At 36.4% G+C, this 23,643-nt stretch overlaps 2 protein-coding genes across 2 annotated transcripts; one reads left to right on the top strand and one right to left on the bottom strand.

Annotated features, from left to right (window-relative positions):
* The first annotated feature begins 34 nt into the window (after positions 1-34).
* LOC127862045 (R3H domain-containing protein 4-like) lies at positions 35-13,997 on the top strand. Its single transcript, XM_052400990.1, has 7 exons — positions 35-182; positions 2,199-2,377; positions 6,552-6,664; positions 8,389-8,548; positions 9,254-9,339; positions 10,388-10,529; positions 11,731-13,997. The coding sequence occupies exons 1-7, from the start codon at positions 124-126 to the stop codon at positions 11,871-11,873; spliced, it is 882 nt and encodes a 293-aa protein (XP_052256950.1). The 5' UTR covers positions 35-123; the 3' UTR covers positions 11,874-13,997.
* Positions 13,254-23,078, bottom strand: LOC127862028 (uncharacterized). The gene is made up of 8 exons (XM_052400960.1): positions 22,330-23,078; positions 21,771-21,884; positions 21,447-21,605; positions 20,932-21,153; positions 17,999-18,111; positions 17,634-17,776; positions 17,369-17,472; positions 13,254-15,692 (listed from the first exon to the last, which is right to left on the bottom strand). The coding sequence occupies exons 1-8, from the start codon at positions 23,054-23,056 to the stop codon at positions 14,893-14,895; spliced, it is 2,382 nt and encodes a 793-aa protein (XP_052256920.1). The 5' UTR covers positions 23,057-23,078; the 3' UTR covers positions 13,254-14,892.
* Between the last annotated feature and the right edge of the window lie 565 nt (positions 23,079-23,643).

The raw sequence follows: 23,643 nt of genomic DNA, 5'->3' as shown, positions 1-23,643 counted from the left end.
TTGGTTCCCGTGCAAATTTATTTCGAAACGATTAGTGGGAATCAGCCACGACCATTTCCGGTGTCATAACTTTGTCCAGTATTTCTACATTTTGTGGTTTTGATTATTGTCTTCATTGCAAATATGGGGGTAATTCGTGGCAAAAGCGACTGGCTGGAATATGGTTTGAGTGATGATATGGAGTGAGTTGGCTTTCCATTAAAATGTACAGTAAAACTAGCAATGCATCAGCTGTTGACAGAGATATGATCGGTCACTTTGACAGCCAGGGCAAAAGCACCAACTTTGGGCGAAGGGCCACAGCCTTTTTTCGGAAAAAAAGACACAATTTTCTGGTTTTTGGGAATGGTAAATACTGGGGTAGATTGTAAATTTAGAGAAAAATGCATGATTTTAAAGAAATTTCCGTAGGGGAAAGGGCCTTTTTGGTTAAGGGGAAGAAAAATAGGCCCGTTGCGATGAAGTTTTTTTGGCCCTGACAGCAAAGAGTATTACCATAACAACATTGCTCATCATGTACATGTAAGTGGCTTATATTTTTTATGTCCCCGGTAGGGTGGCATATAGCAGTTGAACTGTCCGTCAGTATGTCAGTATGTGTGTAAGTCAGTCTATATATACGTCTGTCTGAAAACTTTAATGGCCATAACTTTTTCTTTATTGTACATAGCAACTTGATATTTGGCATGCATGTGTATCTCACGAATCTGCACATTTTGAGTGGTGAAAGGTGAAGGTCATGGTCATCCTTCAAGGTCAAATGTCTAATATATGGCGTCTGTCCGTCCGTCCAAAAACTTTAACATTGGCCATTACTTTTGCACTATTGAAGATAGCAACTTGATATTTGGCATGCATGTGTATCTCATAGAGCTGAACATTTTGAGTGGTGAAAGGTGAAGGTGAAGGTCATCCTTCAAGGTTAAATGTCAAATATATGGCGTCTGTCCGTCCAAAAACTTGGCCATAACTTTTGCACTATTTAAGATAGCAACTGGATATTTGGCATGCATGTGTATCTCATGGAGCTGAACATTTTGAGTGGTGAAAGGTGAAGGTCAAGGTCATCCTTTAAGGTCAAATGTCAAATATATGGCGTCTGTCCGTCCAAAAACTTTAACATTGGCCATAACTTTTTCAATATTGAAGATAGCAACTTGATATTTGGCATGCATGTGCATCTCACGGAGCTGCTCATTTTGAGTGGTGAAAGGTGAAGGTCAAGGTCATTCTTCAAAGTCAAATATTACATATATGGCGTCTGTCCGTCCAAAAACTTTAACATTGGCCATTACTTTTTCAATATTGAAGATAGCAACTTGATATTTGGCATGCATGTGCATCTCACGGAGCTGCTCATTTTGAGTGGTGAAAGGTGAAGGTCAAGATCATTCTTCAAAGTCAAATATTACATATATGGCGTCTGTGCGTCCGAAAACTTTAAAATTGGCCATAACTTTTTCAATATTGAAGATAGCAACTTGATATTTTGCATGCATGTGTATCTAAATTTTTTCAAAGCGGCGTTCTCATGAAGCTGCACATTTTGAGTGGTGGAAGTCAGGGTTTTTTCCCCACTTTTTGGGAAGATAGCCCATGGCTTTGGAATTGGGAATTTTATTGGCATTTTCATGAAATTGGGAAAATAAATTCATTAGCCTTTTAATACTAAATTTGATTTAACTCTTTATAATCATTCAAATTAAAAGAAAAAATCATATAATACTTTGTTAGATGTAATTGAATTAAAATTGAGATAAAATACACATAAGACTTCTTTCTAAAAAAAAAAAAAAAAAAAAAAAAAAAAAAAAAAATTTTTTTTTTTTTTTTTTTGCAATTGGGAATTTTTTGCCACATTTTGGGAAAAAAGTATACTTTTTGGGATTGGGAACATAGCCGAATTTCGGCTATAAAATCGGGCCAAAAAACCCCTGGAAGTTCAAGGTCAAGGTCATCCTTCAAGGTCAAAGGTAAAAAAAATAAAATTTTTTTTTCATAGTGGCGCATTAGGGGGCATTGTGTTTCTGACGAACACATCTCTTGTTTGTTCTAAGAAGGAAGAGACTTTATATACCAAGGCCTTACGTATTGCTGTCAGAGTCCAAATATGCATGCTTTTCATGCAGATGATGTGAACATGTATTAAAAACATATACCGTAATAAATATCTTAGCAACCCATTACTTTCACTACAGGCATATTATTGAACCTGTGAGCTCGTCTGACAATGAATCGTTGAATGATGAACCGGCCCATGTTCCACGACGCAAAGCACAGACACCGAAGTCTCGCCCACCGCGGAGGGATGGAAGCATCATGGAGGCTATCAATAGGCGTAGAATTGGCCAGAAGCAGGCACGCAGATGTGGAAACTGTGAGTTAATATCCATAAATGTGCTGTAGATAATTAGATATACTGGAATAGTGCACTGTAGTTATTAATACTTAGCTTAGTTTAACCTTACCTTTGTGTCCACAGGTAGAAAGTGCAGTTGTGTTAATCATGTTTTAAGTATTTTTTCAAATTTTCAACCATTACCGTATTTAAGAAGCCTCCACTATAGCTATAGCTGCCCATCCATGCTATTTCAGCATTTCTTGTTGGGAGATATTTTTCTGTCCCCCATTGAGTTGGAGGCATTGAGAATTGTGCTTTTTGGTCCATACATACGTCCATACATCCTCTTTAAATGCTGGGTTTTGCTAAAACTTTCACAGTTGAATATCCTTAATTAGTAGATGATTATAAAGAATGGTTTTCAGCTGCGGTCAAACTTTGGCAGCATTTTTACCTTTTTGGCCACTACTGAAAATATTGCCCAGATTTTTTTCCCCAATAGTTTCTGCTGTATTACATGTACTTCTGGTTAGATCTCTATAAAAAATAGGTTTTGCCAGAAGTATGGGCCTTTGTCTGTTTTTCCCCAATGGAATATATACAAATGTAGACTAGTCCCAATATTTTACAATTGCTGTTAAACATTTTACAATTCCTGTTTAACTACTTATTGGGTCTTGCTCAAACTTTCACAGTTAACTGACCTTGGTGTGTAGTTGATTGTAAAATAAGGAATTCAGCAGCAATGCGTTTGACAGAATTATAGCTCTTTCTCTATTTTTCCACTATGAAATATATGTACAAAATATTACCGTTTATGTGTTTCAAGCCCTTCCTTGTTAACTGTGTTTGGAATTGAGCTCAAACTCTCACAGCTGAATGACCTTCATGTGTAGATCAATGTTAAGGTTGGAATTCTGCTGAGATCAGTTTTGGCTGAATTATGCTCCTTTTTTTGTCCACTGTTGATAATATGAGCTGTGTGCTGAGAAAACTGGGCTTAATGCATGTTCGTAAAGTGTCGTCCCAGATTAGCCTGTTCAGTCCGCAATTTCTGCCTATATTGGATTTTTGCTAAGAAGAGACTTCATTTAAACGAAAAATGTCATAAAAGCGGAAATTTGTGTTGTCCCTGATTAGCCTGTTCAGTCCGCAATTTCTGCCTATATTGGATTTTTGCTAAGAAGAGACTTCATTTAAACGAAAAATGTCATTAAAGCGGAAATTTGTGTCGTCCCTGATTAGCCTGTGCAGACTAATCTGGGACAACACTTTATGCACATGCATTATGACCAATTTTCTCAGAATGCGACTCATATAGTGGATTTGTCTGTCATCAAACAAATATCCCAGGGACATCTGTGTCTGTGACACAGTTTTGAAGGTCATGGGCAAGTTGGCTTGCAGTCATTGCCGTACACAAATTCAATTTGTTGAAAGACTCAGTCTTCAATATTTAAAAAAAGCAAAAAACTATGGACTAACCCCTCTCCCTTATCCCCCCGCCGAAAAAGAAAAGGCATGGAAGGTGACCGTGTTAAAATGACCCAGGGGGTGTAACTTCCCAAATTTTAGGGAAGGGGTGTCCCGCTGAGACTTCCGAAATGTGACCCATTTTTATACCAGAACTCTGATAAAGTAGACCCATTTTGATACAAGATTTTTTTAGCTCACCTGATTGCTCAGGTGAGCTTTTGTAAGCGGTCTTTGTCCGTCGTTTGTCCGTCCGTCTGTCCGTCCGTTGGTCCGTTAACATTTGCTCGTAAACACTCTAGAGGCCACATTTCTTGTCCCATCTTCATAAAACTTGGTCAGAAGCTTTGTCCCAATGAAATCTCGGCCGAGTTCAAAACTGGGTTGTGCTGGGTCAAAAACTAGGTCACTAGGTCAAAAAAAAGAAAAACCTTGTAAACACTGTAGAAGTCACATTTCATGCCCAATCTTCATGTAACTTTGTCAAAATGTTTTTCTTTATGATCTTGGTTGAGTTCAAAAGTGGTTCTGATCCGTTAAAAAACATGGCCGCCAGTGGGCGAGGCAGTTTTCCTTATTTGGCTATCGAGAAAACTTGTAAACACTCTAAAAGTCACAATTTTTGCCCAATCATCATGAAAGTTTGTCAAAACATTGGTTCAATTTATGTCTCGAATGAGTTCGAAAATGGTCGAGATCAGTGAAAAAACATGGCCGCCAGTGGGCGGGGCATTTTTCTCTATATGTATATAGTGGCAGTTTTCCCTATTTGGCTTTAGAGAAACCTTGTAAACACTCTAGAAGGCACAATTTTTGCCCAATCATCATGAAAGTAGGTCAAAATATGGTTTTATTGATATCTCGGACGAGTTTGAAAATGGTCGGTATTGGTGAAAAAACATGGCCGCCAGTGGGCTGGGCATTTTTTTCTATTATGTATATAGAGAAAACACGTGAACACAGTAGAAGTCACATTTTTGGCCCAATTTTCATGAAACTTGCTCAGAACATTTGTTTCCTTGATACGAGAGTTGAGTTCAAAAATGGTTCCGGTCAGTTGAATAACATGGCTGCTGGGAAGGGGGCAGTTTTCTCATTATGACCCCCCCCCCCTTTCGAAGAAGAGGGGGTATATTGTTTTGCTCATGTCGGTCCGTCCGTCCACCAGATGGTTTCCGGATGATAACTCAAGACACTAATGCCAAGGATCATAAAACTTCATAGGTACATTGCTCATGACTCGCAGATGACTCCTATTGATTTTGAGGTCACTAGGTCAAAGGTCAAGGTCACGATGACCCGAAATAGTAAAATTGTTTCTGGATGATAACTCAAGAACACTTATGCCTAGGATCATGAAACTTCATAGATACATTGATCCTGACTCGCAGATGACCCCTATTGATTTTCAGGTTACTAGGTCAAGGTCACGGTGACCCAAAGCAGTAAAATGGTTTCTGGATGATAACTCAAGAACGCTTATGCCTAGGATCATGAAACTTCATAGATACATTGATCATGACTCGCAGATAACCCCTATTGATTTTCAGGTCACTAGGTCAAAGGTCAAGGTCATGATGACCCGAAATAGTAAAATGGTTTCCGGATGATAACTCAAGAACGCTTAGGCCTAGGATCATTTAACTTCATAGGTACATTGATCATGACTCGTAGATGACCCCTATTGATTTTCAGGTCACTAGGTCAAAGGTCAAGGTCACGGTGACCCGAAATATTAAAATGGTTTCCAGATGATAACTCAAGAACGCTTATGCCTAGGATCATGAAACTTCATAGGTACATTGATCATGACTCGAAGATGACCCCTATTGATTTTCAGGTCACTTGGTCAAAGGTTAAGGTCACGGTGATGATGAAATAGTAAAATGGTTTCTGGATGATTACTCAAGAACGCTTATGCCTAGGATCATGAAACTTCATAGGTACAATGATCATGCCTCGCAGATGAAATAATGATGAAACTTGACCAGGATGTTTGTCTGGACAATATCTAGGTCAAGTTTGACATTTGATAAAGATTATATGAACCGACTCCTCTCAGTTGAGCGAACTAGGGCCATCTTGGCCCTCTTGTCTAAAGCATACCCATTTGTATTATACTATACCATTGAAAAAATGGACCCATTTCAAAACAAGAATTTTGATAAACTGGACCCATTTAAATACTAGAATTTGATAAAGTGGACACAGTCAAGTTTCTGCATCATTCCTGTTACTGAAATTTACTGTTTGATACCAATTTATATACAAGAATGACCCTTATCATACCCATTTTGATACTGATACTTTCAAATCTATATGCATTTATATACAAGCAAATTTCTGAATACCCATATCTATACTTAGATGCTCAAAACCATACCCATATCTATAATTTCAGTCGAAAAACACACCCCATAAAATCGGCACACCCGTAAAATGATTAGGATTTTGGAACCTATTAATGATATATTTTCAAGGGTGCATTGCCTCTAGAGTACATTATTATATGATTATTATATGCTAGTACTAAGCTTACTGTAAATTTAAATTCCATTCACAACATGCACTTTCAAACATAAACATGAAATTTAACGACATCCACATGAATATCTGTCATAAAATTGATGCAAACTTGAAGCTTGTGTTGATGTACATGATTGTATTTTCTGTCGACAGGACTAAAATAGAAACAAAACTTTTGGCCAATGTCATAATATTGTTTTTCCTTGTTCAGTGGGAGAACTAATGGCTTTGGTTGAGAGTGATGGCATGGAGATAGACTTCAACATGTTTGAGCCTTCCATGTCTGTGTTTGCTGAACTGTTTGCGGAGAAGGAAAAAATGGAGGTATGCAAATTTTGCATGTTGTGTTTGAAACTGTGCAAGTATTTCAGGACAAAGTAGCTTTTAGTCAGTTTTGCAGTGTTCGAAATTTGCACTAGTCCTATAGCCAGGGGCAAGTTAATCTCGTTTTGGGCTACTGAATTTCCCTAGGTACTGGCCCAATCGGGCTAGTGATTTTTCTAACTTTTGAAAATTAAAAAAAACTCAAAAATATTATTTTAATCCATCGTTTGAACCATATCTACATTTATTTAGCATCGTATCGCGTTTCCTCACCTTCCTGATTATGTTGACATGAGGAGAGTTTGAATGACGTTATTGTTTTGACATCGTGCGTTTAAAATGCAGATCTACTCAGGCACATGGTCTATATTGAAACGCACGCTTTCCAGGCGTGGAACTTATGTTGCATCTGTGTCAGCATACATGGCTGTGTAATGTGACTTTATTATTCGATACTTTAATATCTCTTATCAGTGGGTGATCTATTACCTCATGTTGCTTTTATGGCAATTAAGCGCGTAGCGTGGTTAACAGAATGAATGACCAGATTAACTGTTTGTGATTTGTACGTCCCGTGTATTAGAAAACAGATGCATATTATCGGACGTCCAAGTGACTCCCACCATTTGTAAAATGGACGTACAACTGCTGGATTGGGGCGTAATTTACGCCCAGACGTCCATTAACAGAAGCGCTGGGACATACATAAAGATTTTGCAGACAATATTGGGTACTACCGGTATGGCAAATTTTAGACAATTGGCTAGTGTACCTTTTCTTATTTCTGTCGTTTTAACACTGAAACTATCAAAACAGAAATTAGCTGTGACACATGACACCAGACTAAAAATGAATACATGTGACAATTAACACCAAATTGTAATACTTTATGTCCATCATTTGCTGGGTCCAGACTGAGCAGTTCGGGCTAGTAAACTTTGGTTCGGGCTAGTGAAAAATTCCATCTGGTAGCCCGAATGGGCTAGTGGTTTCAAAAGTGAAATTCGTACACTGGTTTTGTGTATGTTTATTGTGTCAGTTGTACGTAGATAAGGTGATGTTGATATGACTGTATGCATTACTTAGTATTTAGATAAACAGAAAAAGCATAGAAAATTGTTCCGGTATAAACATTAGGCATGGCAAATCTTGATACTTATTTAAACGCTTGAAATGTTGTTCCAACAATCTAGATTAGCTGAAAGTGTAGGTTAGCCGTACAAGTGTTTAAAAGGGAATCAAGTTAACCTTTCTACTGAAAATGGCAGCGGGTTTGAAAAATGGACATTTAAAGCAAAATCCGGAAATATTTTAATATATTATAATTGAGTTGAGTCTCATGAAGATTTGTGTATTGTGAAGGTGATCATTTGCTATCTCAATGTTATATAGGGTTAGCAATTCTTAAAAAAAGCATCAAAGCAGTACAAAGCAATGAGATCAAATGCTGAAATGAGTTTGAAAAAAAATCATTAGCTTATTGCTACACTCGGGCCAGAAATCATGATTGTGTACATTTAAACAAGTTAACTTTTTAAGTAAATTTACAAACAAGCAGCATACACTTTAACTCAGTTTTAATACATATTTCATGCAATCTCAACTGAGCATGAAGTTTATGTTATGAATTAACGAGTGTATCTCACCATTTTGTTGAATGCTTTTTTCCAGGAGTACATTAATAGTATTAAATCCTAAAGATTTACTGACTATGTGCATGGCAGGCTTGGAATGACTTTGTGAACTCCACTGAGGAGCAGCAGCTGGCTGTGCTGACCTCTGAACCCATCACTGAGTGTTGCCATGACAACCAGGCCAGTGACCTTGACAGTGAAGGTCAGGAGAGTGATGACAGCTGGGAGCATGTCCAGGATAAGAGAGCTAGTAAGGGACTTAGTCTTATTCCAGTTGCGGACATGACAAACTGTAGTGTAAGTGCACATGCCTGCATGTCTGGTGCCTAAGGGCCATGAACAAAAATACCCTTAATACTTTAAATATATACAAGAGATATATTAATAGTATATACGGGAAGTATTTGCTCAAGGCCCCTATGGTCTGGTGTGGTATAAAATAAATATAGTAATATATCTCTTGTCTTTATTCTTCAATTAGGAAATGTCTTGTATAACTTTGTATTGGGCACTTAAAAATGAAATCAATTTTTAAAATTAGTTTTGTTTCATAATTCAATCTCCCAAATATCAGCAATATACACAGGTTAATGAATAATGCAAGTCCATTCAAATGAAGAAATTTTACAGTAAATTTTACAATATACTTAAATTGAAATCAAATCATGATGAATAACACCCCTGATTGTTCTTTTTTCCAAGCTTTTCAGGAAGTATATACAACAATTATAATGAAAAGTTTTGATGAATCCTTCCAAAGGGCCTTTTATTTTTTGTAAACAAATACTTAAAAAATTTGATAATAAGTATTAATAAGTGTTTTCAATATTATATCTACTAAGGTTTATCTCATAGCTTGTGAAGGAAATTTACCAATTGTTGCATTTTATCTAAATATATACATTAACAAATAACAGCCCAATTCGTATTTATTGCTGCATATTTCTGCTTGCAGCTCATCCCTGTTTCAGTGCAGAGGAGTGCTTTCAGCGTATTGATAAGAACATTCGGACGATGTTGAAACGCAGGCATAAACCTATGGTAGGATGTCACAAGCTTTTTTCATACACATTTAACATAGAAGATGTTGTTGTCCCCTACTGGTGAAACCGGAGGGGACTTCTGGTTTGCCTGTCTGTCAGTCTGTCTGTCAGTCAGTCAGTTCGTCACACTTTTTCTGGATTCTGAGATAACTTTAAAAGTTCTTAATATTTTTTTTATGAAACTTGAAACATGGATAGATGGCAATATGGAGATTATGCACGTCATTTCATTTTGTGCCTACGTAAAAAATTCTGGTTGCTATGGCAACAAATATATAAAAAAAAGATTTTGTTACTGACAATGGTGGAGTTTCACCGGTAGGGGACCATATTGCTTGGCAATCTCTTGTTTCATTTATTTTTTTTGTAGCCTTTGCTCATGTAAGAGATGGGGCAGCTGTTTTCAACTTGCCTGGCTAATATTCAGCCCTTTCTTGGCATCACCGTTTATGGACCTGTTAATAAAAATGTTTTTTATGTGCATGATTTCAATCCGTTTTTGTTCTCTCTATCAGTTAACACATACGTTAGGATGCCAGTCTATCTTCATTACATATCATAACTTGGTTACTGTAGTGATGTCATTTGTTCCAAGAGTCTAAAAGTAGAAAGTAAAAGAAAAATAGTTTTTTGTGTTTTTTGGGATTTCATATTGGGAGCAATTTGCATAATGTCGATTAATGTGGAAATAAGTGGCATTAATATGGGAATACACAATGTGAAGAATGTGTAAAATACCCCGGTAGAAGTTATCTGTAGCCTATGATTAAGCCTCAAGAAAGCAGCTTCATTTACTAGAAAAGCACCTCTTTATGTTATATAATTGATTAATATTTGGTGCTTCTTGGCTTATTTGACCAAAGTTGATTAGTGATGTGATTGGTATGTTTGTATCTCTTTTTGTGTGTGAGAGCTATCACTATTAGCAAAATATCACATTTTCCAGAACATTTTATAATGCAAATCTTTCTCACTATTTGTAACATTTGTTTTCTTGTGCAAACCAGTATTTGAGTCACAATCAAGCACTTGTTACACTTGTACAGGGTATGCTGGTGAGCCTGGAGGGCGAGATAGTGAACTTCTTCAAGGAGTGGCCCCAGTCAGTGTACGTGTCCAAGCTGGCAAGCAGCTATGAGCGCATGATGCTGCACGCGCTGTGTCAGTATCTTCAGCTGATCTCTAAAAGTAAGTGTCTAGTAATGAATGCCTTGTTTTGATACACACTTTATATCTTAGCTTGATTGCAGCCAAAGTCTTGGGCTTTTTGATACTTTCTCAAGTCTATTTCCTAGGTAGTACAAGTATTTGTAGGGTTAAGAGAACTGCTTGAGAACACTCCCACAGTACGGATTGAACCTGTCAACATATAATTGCTAGGTGGACACCATATCCATGATGTCATGCAATCTGTATATATGGCTGCTTTTGTCAGTTGCTATAATTTTTATGTCTCTCAGTCTATACTGCAGGACATACTGTTTTTGCCATGTCTGTTTGTTTGTTGTTCTTTTTGCGTCAAACTTTAACATTGACCATATCTTTTGCGATATTGAAGATAGCAACTTAATATTTGGCATGCATGTGTATCTCATGAAGCTGCACATTTTTAGTGGTGAAAGGTCAAGGTCAAAGATGGGGGGGCATAGTGTTTAACAAACACATCTTGTTAAAGGAGTTGCCAATGTCATTGGTGAAATTTAAATATTTCTTTTTCCTTTTTATCAGGATAATTGTGGAAAGAGTGCTGAGAGTATTATAAAATATATACATTCTAATTATATTTTTATGCTCCCCGAAAAAAATTTGTGTGTGTCTGTCCGTCCGTACACAATTTTTGTCCCGGCTATTTCTCAGCAATTAATGACCGGAATTCAATTAAACTTTATGGGAAGCTTCACTTCAAAGAGGAGATGTGCATATTATCAGCCGGTTCTGGTCGGATGATTTTTCACAGATTTATGGCCCTTTGAAATTTTCTATAAACTGTACATATAGTGCAATTCTTGTCCCCCTAACTACTTGACGTTTCCTTTTATCTGAATATATAGTGCAATATTGTGACAAAAAAAATCTTTGGGGAGCATCACCTGTCTCCGACGGTTTCTTGTTTTTAACAATTGCTGTATCTTAACTACGATAACTTCTTGGCAGTCCACACAGGCGGAACAGGGACGACTCCTTCTGCCAAAACTGGATTTTTGCTAAGAGACACCCTTTAAACAAAAAAATGCTATAAAAGCGGAAAGTGTTGTCCCTGCACAGGCTTATCTGGAATGATGCTTTGCACACATGCATTTAGCCTCTTTTTCCCAAAGCAAGGCTCATATGTATGATTTTCTTGCTGAACTTACGTGACAAACTCAAATGCATTTTGTTTGTCTTTCAGGCTTTGACAGCTCAGGTATTCGTCAGACCCAGGTGGAGAATCCTCACTCCTCGTTCCAGCCCCCTCCAACTCTGCTGACTGACTATCTGGATCAGCACATTAACTCCAACCCTCCTCTGTTTCCATCTTCTAAACCTCATTAAGAACAGCAGACTTGGGCCTATATTTTCGAAGCTCCTTAGAATCTAAAAATTTAAGATGTATTCATCAGTTGCTGATATCCAATTAAACCACATAATTTTATAAAAAAAGCAGTATTGATACTGAAGACCTGAAATGCAACCATTTGCCTGCATCCTACCTTTTATTTGACTTTTAAGTACTAAGATGTACAAATTACAAATATTCCTAAAAATAAGCTATTTTAAGATTTTTAAAATGTTAAATCGTTTTATTTTTAATTTTAAATTGAGAGTTTTAAGTGTATAAATTGGTTTGGTACCCAATAATATGTAACAAGCTATTAAGAGGGGTTTATTTATGATGTGATAGCAATAACTTGCATGTTTTTATGCCCCCGGTAGGGTGGCATATAGCAGTTGAACTGTCCGTCAGTCAGCATGTCAGTATGTGTGTATGTCAGTCTGTTTGTCTGTCCGAAAAAAACACTTTAACCTTGGCTATAACTTTTGCATTATTGAAGAAAGAAACTTGATATTTGGCATGCATGTGCATCTCACGGAGCTGCACATTATGAGTGGTGAAAGGTGAAGGTCATCCTTCAAGGTCAAATGTCTAATATATGGCGTCTGTCAGTCCGTCCAAAAACTTTAACATTGGCCATAAATTGTTCACTATTGCAGATAGCAACTTGATATTTGGCATGCATGTGTATCTCATAGAGCTGAACATTTTGAGTGGTGAAAGGTGAAGGTCAAGTTCATCCTTTAAGGTCAAATGTCAAATATATGGCATCTGTCGGTCCGAAAACTTTAACATTGGCCATAACTTTTCCAATATTGAAGATAGCAACTTGATATTTGGCATGCATGTGCATCTTACGGAGCTGCACATTTTGAGTGGTGAAAGGTGAAGGTCAAGGTCATCCTTTCAGGTCAAATGTCTAATATATGGTGTCTGTCTGTCCGTCCAAAAACTTGAACATTGGCCATACATTTTTCACTATTGAAGATAGCAACTTGATATTTGGCATGAATGTGTATCTCATGGAGCTGAACATTTTTGAGTGGTGAAAGGTGAATGTCAAGGTCATCCTTTAAGGTCAAATGTCAAATATATGGCGTCTGTCAGTCCGAAAACTTTAACATTGGTCATAACTTTTTCAATATTGAAGATAGCAACTTGATATTTGGCATGCATGTGTATCTCATGAAGCTGCTCATTTTGAGTGATGGAAGTTCAAAGTCAAGGTCATCCTTCAAGGTCAAATGTAAAAAAAAAAAAAAAAACAATTTCAAAGCGGCGTTCTCATGAAGCTGCACATTTTTAGTGGTGGAAGGTCAAGGTCATCCTTAAAGGTCAAAGGTCAAAAATAAATAAATATTTTTTTAAATTTCAAAGCGGCGCAATAGGGGGCATTGTGTTTCTGACAAACACATCTCTTGTTAATAATGAGTTGTTTAAGGAGCTTTATGGAAATGGGCTGTGCCGGATAATAATTTCTTAATTCATGTTATTTCAAACTATTCTGCCTGTGTTATTTGGAAGAACGCTTTTATTTAATGGTGATGACGACTTTTCATCAGGTATTCAATTTTGTTGTCCAGTGTCTTTTCTCTTTTTTGTACTGTTTTATTAAAATACCTGCTGATTTGTTCATTGAGACATTTAATCTTACACAGTTATTTTTAAAACTAAGAATCCTGTTATATAGAAGATTTGAAGCGAGACATTTGTTTTAATGATCTTTTTTTTTAAATATAAGAGATTGAAGTGCTGTCAAATACAAATTTAATGTTGTGTCTGTATGAAATGAGCTTAACAGTGTTTTTTGTTATGCGTTTTAATAGTGATTATTTGTGCCGTATTGTTGTAATGAAAATAAATATTTTAGGGTATGCCATGTCAAATGAAGAAAGATCAACGACAATTTAATGAAACATTTAAAGGAAATGTGTTCATATGTTAAAATGTATGTCAGGACATGTTTATTTACGGAGATTTTACATTGATCCATAACCCTGTTAAAGATGTTCATTGCAACTTATGTAATAACCCACATAACGTGTGTTTTACCCAAAATATTATCCAATATGATGGTAAAATAATACACATTTAATGGTGAATTAAAGCAAGTTACTATCAAACATTTTGTGTTTTGTTTCCATTCATTCAAAAAGTGTGTTAGTAAACAAAATGTGTAAATGATACAAAGACAAAAACAGCAGTAAAGTAACACAGTAAACAAATTAGTACGAGTATTTTTTAAACGAGTCATGAACGAGTCCATCTGTGTCTGGTTTTTAGGACTTGCATGGTAAACACATTTCAGTGCATAAACTGTCTGCAATAGGTTTTATTATGTTTATGGAAGAAAACGACACTTGCATACATATATATCAAGAGTTGAGCAAGAACATGTTGCACTTGATATGCAAAAGTAAGCAGAAACAACACATTCACATTTTACTATCGATACATGTACACAAGAATATAGATTATCAAGTTTCTTTGTTGCATTTCTCTTGAGTCTATAGGCTTAAGTGAAGGATTTCGCGCTAGATTTTGATACATATGTTCAATTCTGCTTAACGACTTGCGTTTCTTTTTTTCACTGAACATTTGCTGGTCACAGATAAAGCCGTTCATGATATAATTTTTTGCATAAATTGCTACAATAAGTTGTCAAATTGCTACAATAAGTTGTCAAAAACATCCGCGACAAGCAAATCTATCTTGACCATGTACATACCAAAAGGAAGACGTCAGGTTTTCATTCGTCTGTCAGACGCATAAACAGGCGCTTACAATATTACAAAGAAATCCTTAGGCGAAACCATTTGTTAAAATCATGATTGTTCTAAACACACCGAGTTCAAAACACAAGTATTTGCATATTTTACATCTGAATCGTATTTTTGTTGTTTCAAGCACAAACATAACGGTAATTAAAACTGAATTGCTACCATATACCGCAATATTCCCACCTTGGATCTGTCAAATGGACCGACAACAACTAAGTGTAGTTTGCAATTCAAGTCGTCACTGTAATTTTTCGTTTCTTACTTCCATCCACATCTTCTTCACATCTTCAATGAACTTTACAATCTGCTCCTGTTTGATTTGGTTTTCAAGTTCTGTGTAAACGTTCTTTAGCCTGAAACATTCCATTTCCATTTCCTTTAGACTTTCAATGAATTGATCCTGTTTACCCAACATTTTGTACACCCTACACATACACTGTAAACACTCCATTATTATAAAAACATGTGGTACCGCCTTAATGATACTCGCGGACAAAGCGTGCGCTTGATTTGCCGTTTGCAGGCATGCTTGTAGGCGATTGCGTTTTTCTTGCACCTCTGCCAGATTCACTAATCTTTTCATGAAGATGTAACTTTTATCGTCAACTTTCCTTGTTATCTCGACACATTTCCGGAACGCCACTTCGGCATCTGGCCACCTTTCTTGCTTCGAGTATGTCTTTCCTCTCGTGTTGTACATCAATGACAACGCATCCATGTGTGGGACGGGATGTTTCTCAAGTATTTCAAAGGCCTCATCCACCTTATCATGAGCCTCGTCCCATCTTTTTAGAGTGTTATAGCTGTTTGCTATGTTGCTAAGAGAAAACGCGACCGAATAATGAGCCGCGTTTGAGCGCCTTTTGACGTCGAGACCTCTAAGAAAGTATTCAAGCGCTGTCAATGTATCGCCTCTTTGGTCATGCAAGACACCTATCCTGTTCAGTTCTACGCCAACTTTAGGGTTTATTCTGCCGTGCAACTGTTCGATGCGCTTTAAGCAACTATTATGGTATTTCTCCCCGATATCATATTGTCCTAGAATCAAAAGGAACAATGAAACTTTAAAACAAGAAGATGTGTCTCAAGAAATTGAGAAAACGTACCTCAAAAACAGCAACAACCCAACAAACATAAACCTTTAAAGCGACTTGTTCACAGATTTTGGCATGTTTCGAAGTTTGCCATTGCATGTCTCAAATTGATAAATGTAAATGGTGGAATTAAATAACGCCAGTATAAAACAAGAATTAAAATAAAGAAAGAAAGAAAAGTTATCCACACCTGGGCTCGAACCACTGACTCTTGGAATAAAAGTCTTACTCTTAAACCCCTCGGCCATCTGTGCTCATATAATCATCGATATATTTGAAAATTTATATACGCAATCCCCTAAATGTTTCAAATACAACGATAGCAACAGGAGTCTCGAATTTTTCAATCGTTCCGCGTTTGTAACACTTTATAATTTGAAGATTTCTAAACCGTCAAAAGATGCATATAATTGATATTTTTAAAGCATGGTAAATGTTCAGTATTAATATTTCCTTGCCAAAAACATAATTACAACGAAAATTTGCTAATCTAAAACAATTTTTTTAATTCTGTCAATTTATCAAACCGTGAACAGGTCCCTTTAAGAAACCAGCGTTTGGTATTTTAATAATTAAGATTCTATCTGTAATCCAATCAGAAGCTGAGTTAAGAAGTTCATTTATATGACCATGTCTTGAATGGGCTTAACCGATGGTAAACCTGTGAAATTCTGTTGTAAACTGGGAAAATAAAACTTACAACTTAAAACAATACAAGGACGTTCTTCCAAATATGACGAAAGTATCCGCACCAAAATCTGGACAGGCGCAAGTTATATGTTCGTAAGATTTCTGCCATCTGTATTAAATAGTTTTTGAGCTTCGCGTGGTACAAAAATTCGCCGAACGGGCAGACGCACTTTACCAGTAGTAATTCTATATACCCCTTGTGAACGTGGGTGCGTGGGGATAAAAAGCTAGTAAATATGTATTTATCAGGTGACCAATCACTTTATTGCATATTTCTCCTAAGATTGGTCCTGTTAAGCAGTATTCAAACTGGTTTGAATGAGGGAAAAAACCAGGCGTATCTATTACTTAAGGCTAACTTATTTACACATAACAATTACTCGCCCTATATAGTTTGGCAAATTGATATTTGTAAAGGCCTTTTATTATATTGATTTCTGTCGTTGTCATTTGTTAACCTAACGCATTTATTTTTACTGTCCGTCCAGAACTAAAAAATGCTTTCGTGTTTGTTATTTACACTTAAATGTTATGTGAATGATTCGGGGCCATATGGTAGTTTTCGAGGTTCTTAAAACCGGTTAAAACTCACAAATTCAGGGCGATGAACTCAATGGGGTTTGTTGTGTACTTGTGTGTTTTGTCTACTAGATTACTACATTTTCTTGTTTCTTGTCATGCTGATTGGCTTCTGGTACCATGCCATAAACATTAGCCCTCGTGTCTTAATAAGAGTTCTCCCCAGCTGATGCAGCTGAAGTTCATTTTTGTGAGTTTATTTGTATAAATACGGAATTTTAGCCGTTACACAGTGTACTTCTTTTGTACGATGATGCTCACAATGCATGTGATTCACATTGTTGCTATATGTTTATAATATGTGTCACATTATGATTAACATAATTAAATGACTATTGATTCAATATATACCTAAAACAACATATGCCGCCCCAGTCAGACTCATTGTGTAGAGCGTCACACTGGCATAGTTCTTGCCACGTGTTGCTGAAATGGCCAGGGACTTTTTGTAGTATCTGAAAAGATATAAGACTATACGCAATCATGGTTTATATTAAACGAGAACACGAAACGACAAATACTACCAACACAGTTGACAATGAAACAAATTATACAAGTAAATTTTGTTAACTAAGCACCCCATATTTTAAGGTTTACTAAATATAAAACAACTTGCGTGATGCTGTCCACAATGTTTCCTTGCTTGAACACGTTCCAGCCCATTTTTTGATATAGCGTTGCAAGTTTTAAACTCGGTCCCTCTTTTTCCAACACAGTACGTGCTGCTTCATACTTCTCCAAACCTTTTTGAAATTCACCCTGATAAAATCATCATAATTGTGTAAAAGCATTCTCATACGAACAAGTAGTTTTTTAATGTTAAGGTTTTGTCTGTCAGCTTTTTTAAACAACGTCCATACTCCAAACATGGGTTGAGATACCGCGATTTAAATTTTCGCCAGGTTATTATTTCGTTTGAAACACAATAAATGCATTTAAAAACCTGCCAAATTTATCCATGAATGATGTGTATCAACGTACCTTGGACTGTGTTTCCATGCTGCCAACCGCAAGGTTTACACTTGCTTTGTCTATGTCCCGTTTGTACCGATCCGCGAGTTTTAAACAACCGTCGTAGAATAGCTGACTGTCCCCTGAAATATGTAAGTCCCCCATTATTGTCAAATATTGTCGGATATTTGAACGTATTGCAAGCCATTACAAAGGACTGGGTTGGTTTACAACTATCCTTCACACAAATGCCGATTATAAAATGCAAACCACAAATTAAAATTACAAGCACTTCGTTCAATTGACGAGCTAAGATAAAATACATAAATCAATAAATAATAAATGACGAACTGATAAGAAAGGCAACTGCTGGAGCGGTGTTTCCCCAAATTAAGAAAAAAATGCTTGGAAATTAAGAAATGCTTTATTTTATATCTCGTTTGAATAATAAAAAATATGAGCAATATAAACAATACAATGTGTCATTACAAACACCCCTTCCGTTTTGTCATTGCTCATACTTTTGAAATTGTTTGAAATGATTGAAAAAGTATTTTGACTTGAGATGTCTACAAACGGAAGTGAAATAAAACCAGTTGAAAACAATGGGCATGTTTCATCTATATACTGTTTAATCACCATAATCCTCTTTATAATCATATAGAGGATAGATGTGTTTGCTTTCAGGGTATTACCGTGAAATTGTATGTGCAGAAAAGTTATACACAATAAATATTTTCAAAAGCGATTACTCGAGTGAAAATATATGGTAAAGAATTTCACGGATTTAAATTTCAAGCAGTCGAAGATGTACGGTGGAATGTCAACGTAATTGATTTGAAAAAAGTTATCTGGAAAACTCAATGGCGGATTATTTAACGCTGAGCGCAGAACAGCATCAAATACTCAGCATTTTAAATCTAAGTTTGTACCAATTTGACCAGCTCAAATGTTTGGTGCGTTTAATCAATATCATACAGACACTTTCTGGTAGTCAATTTAGCCCATGACGACTGAGGAGACAAGAAAGAAAAGATAAATAATAATCAAGGCATTTAATGATTGTTAGCTCCACTGGTCAGAGGCCAGCGGGGCTTATGTCATGGTCCTGTGTCCGTCGTGCGTGCGTGCGTTAACCTTTTCTTTAAACATCTTCTTCTCCTAAACTACAAGTCCAATTCTGATAAAACTTCTCACAAATGTTCATAGGGTGAACCTCTTTCAAATTTGTTCAAATTATGCCCCTGGGGTCAAATTTGAACCCGCCCTGGTGGTCAATAAATTGAACATATGCTTATATAAAGCCTATTTTGTGCAAACTTTAAAAATCTTCTTGTCCATAAACCATTGGGCCTAGTGCTACCACATTTGGTATGTAGTGACATTTAAAAGTTCTCTACTTTGTTTGTTCAAATTATGCCCCTGGGGTCAAATATGACCCTTGCCCGGGGGTCTGGGGTCAAATTTGACCCTGCCCCGGGGGTCACAAAAATGAACATATGCTTATATTGGGCCTATTTTGTGCAAACTTTAAAAATCTTTTTGTCCATAACCGTAGGGCCTAGGGCTACCAAATTCGGTATGTAGTGATATTTAATAGTTCTCTACTTAGTTTGTTCAAATTATGCCCCTGGGGTCAAATTTGACCCTGCCCTGGGGGTCACAAAAATGAACATCCGCTTAAATAAGGCCTATTTTGTGCAAACTTTAAAAATCTTCCTGTCCATAACCGTATGGCATAGGGCTACCAAATTTGGTATGTAGTGACATCTAATAGTCCTCTACCAAGTTTATTCAAATTAAGCCCTTGGGATCAAATTTGACCGTTCCCCAGGGGTCACAAAATTGAACATATGCTTATATTGGGCCTATTTTGTGCAAACTTTAAAAATCTTTTTGTCCATAACCATTGGGCCTATTTCTACCAAATTTGGTTTGTATTAAAATCTTAAAATTCTCTACCAAGTTGTAGTCAAATTATGCCCCTGGGGTCAAATTTGACCCTGCCCCTGGGGTCACAAAAATGAACATATGCTTAAATTAGGCCTATTATGTGCAAACTTTAAAAATCTTCTTGTTCATAATTATAGAGCCTAGGGCTACTAAATTTAGTCCTCTACCAAATTTGTTCATATAATTCCCCTGGGCTCAAATTTGACCCTGCCCCGGGGTTCACAAAACTGAACATATGCTTATATAAAGCCTCTTTGTGCAAACTTTAAAAATCTTCCTGTCCATAACCGTTGGGCCTAGGGCTACCAAATTTGGTATGTAGTGACATCTTATAGTTCTCTACCATGATTGAATGAAGGAACTTTCATTTATCTTGTAGAACATGCGTAGATTTGATCTTCAGTATCTAAAAATATGTGAAATAGAAAGAACGACAATATGTTTTGGTAAGATAAATGTACCTACGTTATAAGAAAAGGACCTGTGCGACAATTCCCGGGCTTTTAAGTCTGTTAAGTTAACACCGTAGTAACGTTTTCCATATATAAATATGCTCACCCTTCCAACTTTAAGCGCCCAGTGGGACGAGGAATAGAAAGAGAAAGGCACATGCTTGAGTACATTTCAACCCATGCGCATTGCAATCTTTTTTCGCATAAAAAACAGTGGAGCGATACAGGGGCATCATGACACTCTTGTTATATGTTCAAATTCAATATTGTGTATTCATAAAAAAAATGAATTGCAACTGTATAATTTACATTTACAGCATTTTCTTCTATTTATCTTTCTTGTTGATGATTCACTATCAGTTATATTGAGAAACAGTGACATGACATGCATCACAACTATACTTTTACTAAATTTCATGTTTGAAGTCTCTAGGCAAGCTATTGCGAAAATAATTTGGAATCAATAGACATAGATTAAAAAAATTCATAACATTGCATCAAATAAACTTCATTTTAACGCCCAGCCACCGTGATAAGTCTATTTGAAAAACAACATACTCGCCATATAGATCTCAATGAGTTCAGTACACGACTCCGCCATCTCTATAAAGAAATGATAGGTATCCTCCTGGGTGTTGTGCACCTCGTGCAATAGCTTGCTCAAGTTAGGCTGTTCTACTGAAAACTCTTCCATAGCTTGGACGAAATCGGTGCCTTCCATGTTCCTCGAAATCTCCTTCATCACCGCTGAATAAATCTCACAGTATCGTTTCCGAACACCTAAATGTTGTGAGTAAAAAAACAATTGAATTTTCACATAAATACACGTTTTGTGAATTAATCTACGATAAAGTCTCAGAAAATGTCATTAAAGGTATAAATAATACGGAAGGCGTAGGCATGTTTATAGTAATAACGAGAATAGTTACAAAAAAGACGGAGTTCAATATGTGCTTAAAAAAAGGTATTAGAAATCAAGAACTGAAGTCTTTTTAAAATTTTGATACAAAATTAATTTATTTTGTAACTTGGGACGTCTACACAAGATACGCGTATTAATTAGTTTGTTGTACCGGGCATGTCTTTGATTACTATTTCCGCTTTCACAATCTCTCGTATAATGCCCTGGATGTCAAATCGTTTGCGGTCTGCATCGAAGTTGAGCATATGTCTGATTCTGATTGGCCTTATTGCTTTCCACTTTGCCTTTGCACTGGACCCATAGTCTGAAACTTTTGAAACATTTTGAGTACATTTAACAGTATTAAAAACACACTAACATCTATAGCTGCTGTTCGACGTACACAATGTCTATAAGTAAATACATACTTTACAGCTTTATATACAACTTGTTGCTCTTGCAAATGAGGTGGATACTATCAAGGTCACATCCCTACCTAACATCTGTGCTGCCTGGTCGCCTGTGAACGATCCGGGGATGTAGTTCAATAATGCGAGGTGTTCTCGGAGCTTTTCATCCAAGCGAAACACAAAGTGCTTATAGACCCGATCTGAATAGTAAAATCATCTATCATAGGTGAACTCTTGTAACAAAAACGACTTAATATCTCTGAAGAGCTCGGACGGTTGACAACTAAAACGTGACAGACGTGTATCATTTCTCCATTGTTATGCATGCAACACACCGTTGTACAACTGGGCCTAGTTAATTAAAACTTTAACCAACAACTACGCTCTTTCTTATATAATGTGATTTTTGTCCTTTCAATTTAGAAAAAAACTACAACAAACTTAATTCATTATTAGCTGGCAGAACTTAACAATTGTCAATAACTCATCAGAAAATTGCTTGAAATATGTAACTTGCTTATCTATCTCAACCTAACAGAAAATTAACTTTGGCAACCGTTAAAGCTTTGAGCAACTGGCCCCGAGTGACGAAGCCATTAAGTACTAACATATTTTGGCGTCCAGCCGTTCTCTCTCTTAACCTACCTACATGCAGACTGCCTGTACCAGATTCAGTACACAAAGTCTCTAGTCGACTCTCTAGCAAGAGTTCCACCATATCTTCGACAGTTATAAGATCTTTCTCTTGTTCAAGCGCCCCTGCTATGACGATAATGAGCAATGGAAGACCTTCACTTAGGTCTAGAATGGCATTTTCGAACATTGCCAATGAAACCGTTGGAGCAACAGCATTGAAGAGTGTTTTTGAATCATCATGAGAAAGTGGCTTCAACTCATGGACGAAATACGACGTGCGCAAAGATGGAAAATCAACCCGCGTGGTCGATGTTATCACAACTTTCGTGTGGTCACATTGTTGAGTTAATTCTGAGCAAAGATATAGAAACGTGTCACAATGATGACCCTCTATGACATTCTCGGCATTGTCAAACACTAGCACACAATCTGATAGGTTATTTATTAAATCGATTAGATGTACTATCCATGATCGTTCACTTGAGAGTGGAAATGGTTGAGAATGTAATGAAGCACAAATAATGCTGTAAATATCTTCAACATGTTGAACTGTTTTCAGGTTCAGTATTTGATGATATTCTTCTTTCAGTTTCAAGACTTCGTGGATGAAACATGATTTTCCGACAGCTCTTAATCCAAATAATCCAATAAGTTTATATTGTGTCAAATGTTCATTAAAAGTTCTGATCTCTTCCTTTCGTCCTACAAATGTAAATGTCTGATAGCCAGTATCCATTTCACCTTGTTTACCCAAGACAAGGAAGTTAAATGAAGGAAAGGGAGAGCACTTTATTACACTGTTGTGAACTATACGATAAATCGTGAGCCAAGTAGAGATAGCTTTGATATTCATTATAAAATACGGATACATTATTGATACAAAATACAGCCGACCAGACTTTTTATGACTTCCCAACTGTACAATAAACACCAGGTATACTCAACGACTAGAAAACCCGAACTGTATGGCGTGTCAAACGTTGCAAAATTCAATGTTTCCATCCGGGGTGTCCATACTTATGTGGTATATTTGAATATGTACAGTATGTTCTATATTTCAATTTGTGTGTGGTATAGTTGCATATATATGTTGTATATATTCATTATATATATGGTGAAATCCGATATATATGTTGTATAATTTCATATTTATGTTTGATATGTTCATATATATGTTCTAAAAGTTCATATATGTATGCAATAGTTTGATATATATGTGGTATAATTCTGATATTTGTGTGGAATGATCTTCAAAATATTTGTTCGTTCTAAACTTTCATATTTGTGTGCAATAATTCCATATGTTTGTTGTAAAATTTGCAT

The sequence above is a fragment of the Dreissena polymorpha genome, chromosome 16 (genome assembly GCF_020536995.1).
Source record: "Dreissena polymorpha isolate Duluth1 chromosome 16, UMN_Dpol_1.0, whole genome shotgun sequence".
Taxonomy (NCBI): domain Eukaryota; kingdom Metazoa; phylum Mollusca; class Bivalvia; order Myida; family Dreissenidae; genus Dreissena; species Dreissena polymorpha.
This window is presented reverse-complemented; position numbering and strand designations above follow the sequence as displayed.

Bases quoted from the DNA above. Each gene is read 5' to 3' on its own strand.
- LOC127862045 (XM_052400990.1), top strand. From the start codon at position 124: ATGGGGGTAATTCGTGGCAAAAGCGACTGGCTGGAATATGGTTTGAGT. The intron at 6,665-8,388 runs GTATGCAAATTT...TGTGCATGGCAG, and splicing joins CGGAGAAGGAAAAAATGGAG to GCTTGGAATGACTTTGTGAA. The intron at 10,530-11,730 runs GTAAGTGTCTAG...TTTGTCTTTCAG, and splicing joins TCTTCAGCTGATCTCTAAAA to GCTTTGACAGCTCAGGTATT.
- LOC127862028 (XM_052400960.1), bottom strand. From the start codon at position 23,056: ATGGATACTGGCTATCAGACATTTACATTTGTAGGACGAAAGGAAGAG. The intron at 21,885-22,329 runs GTAGGTTAAGAG...TTTACTATTCAG, and splicing joins TACAGGCAGTCTGCATGTAG to ATCGGGTCTATAAGCACTTT. The intron at 21,154-21,446 runs GTACAACAAACT...CACAACATTTAG, and splicing joins AGTAATCAAAGACATGCCCG to GTGTTCGGAAACGATACTGT.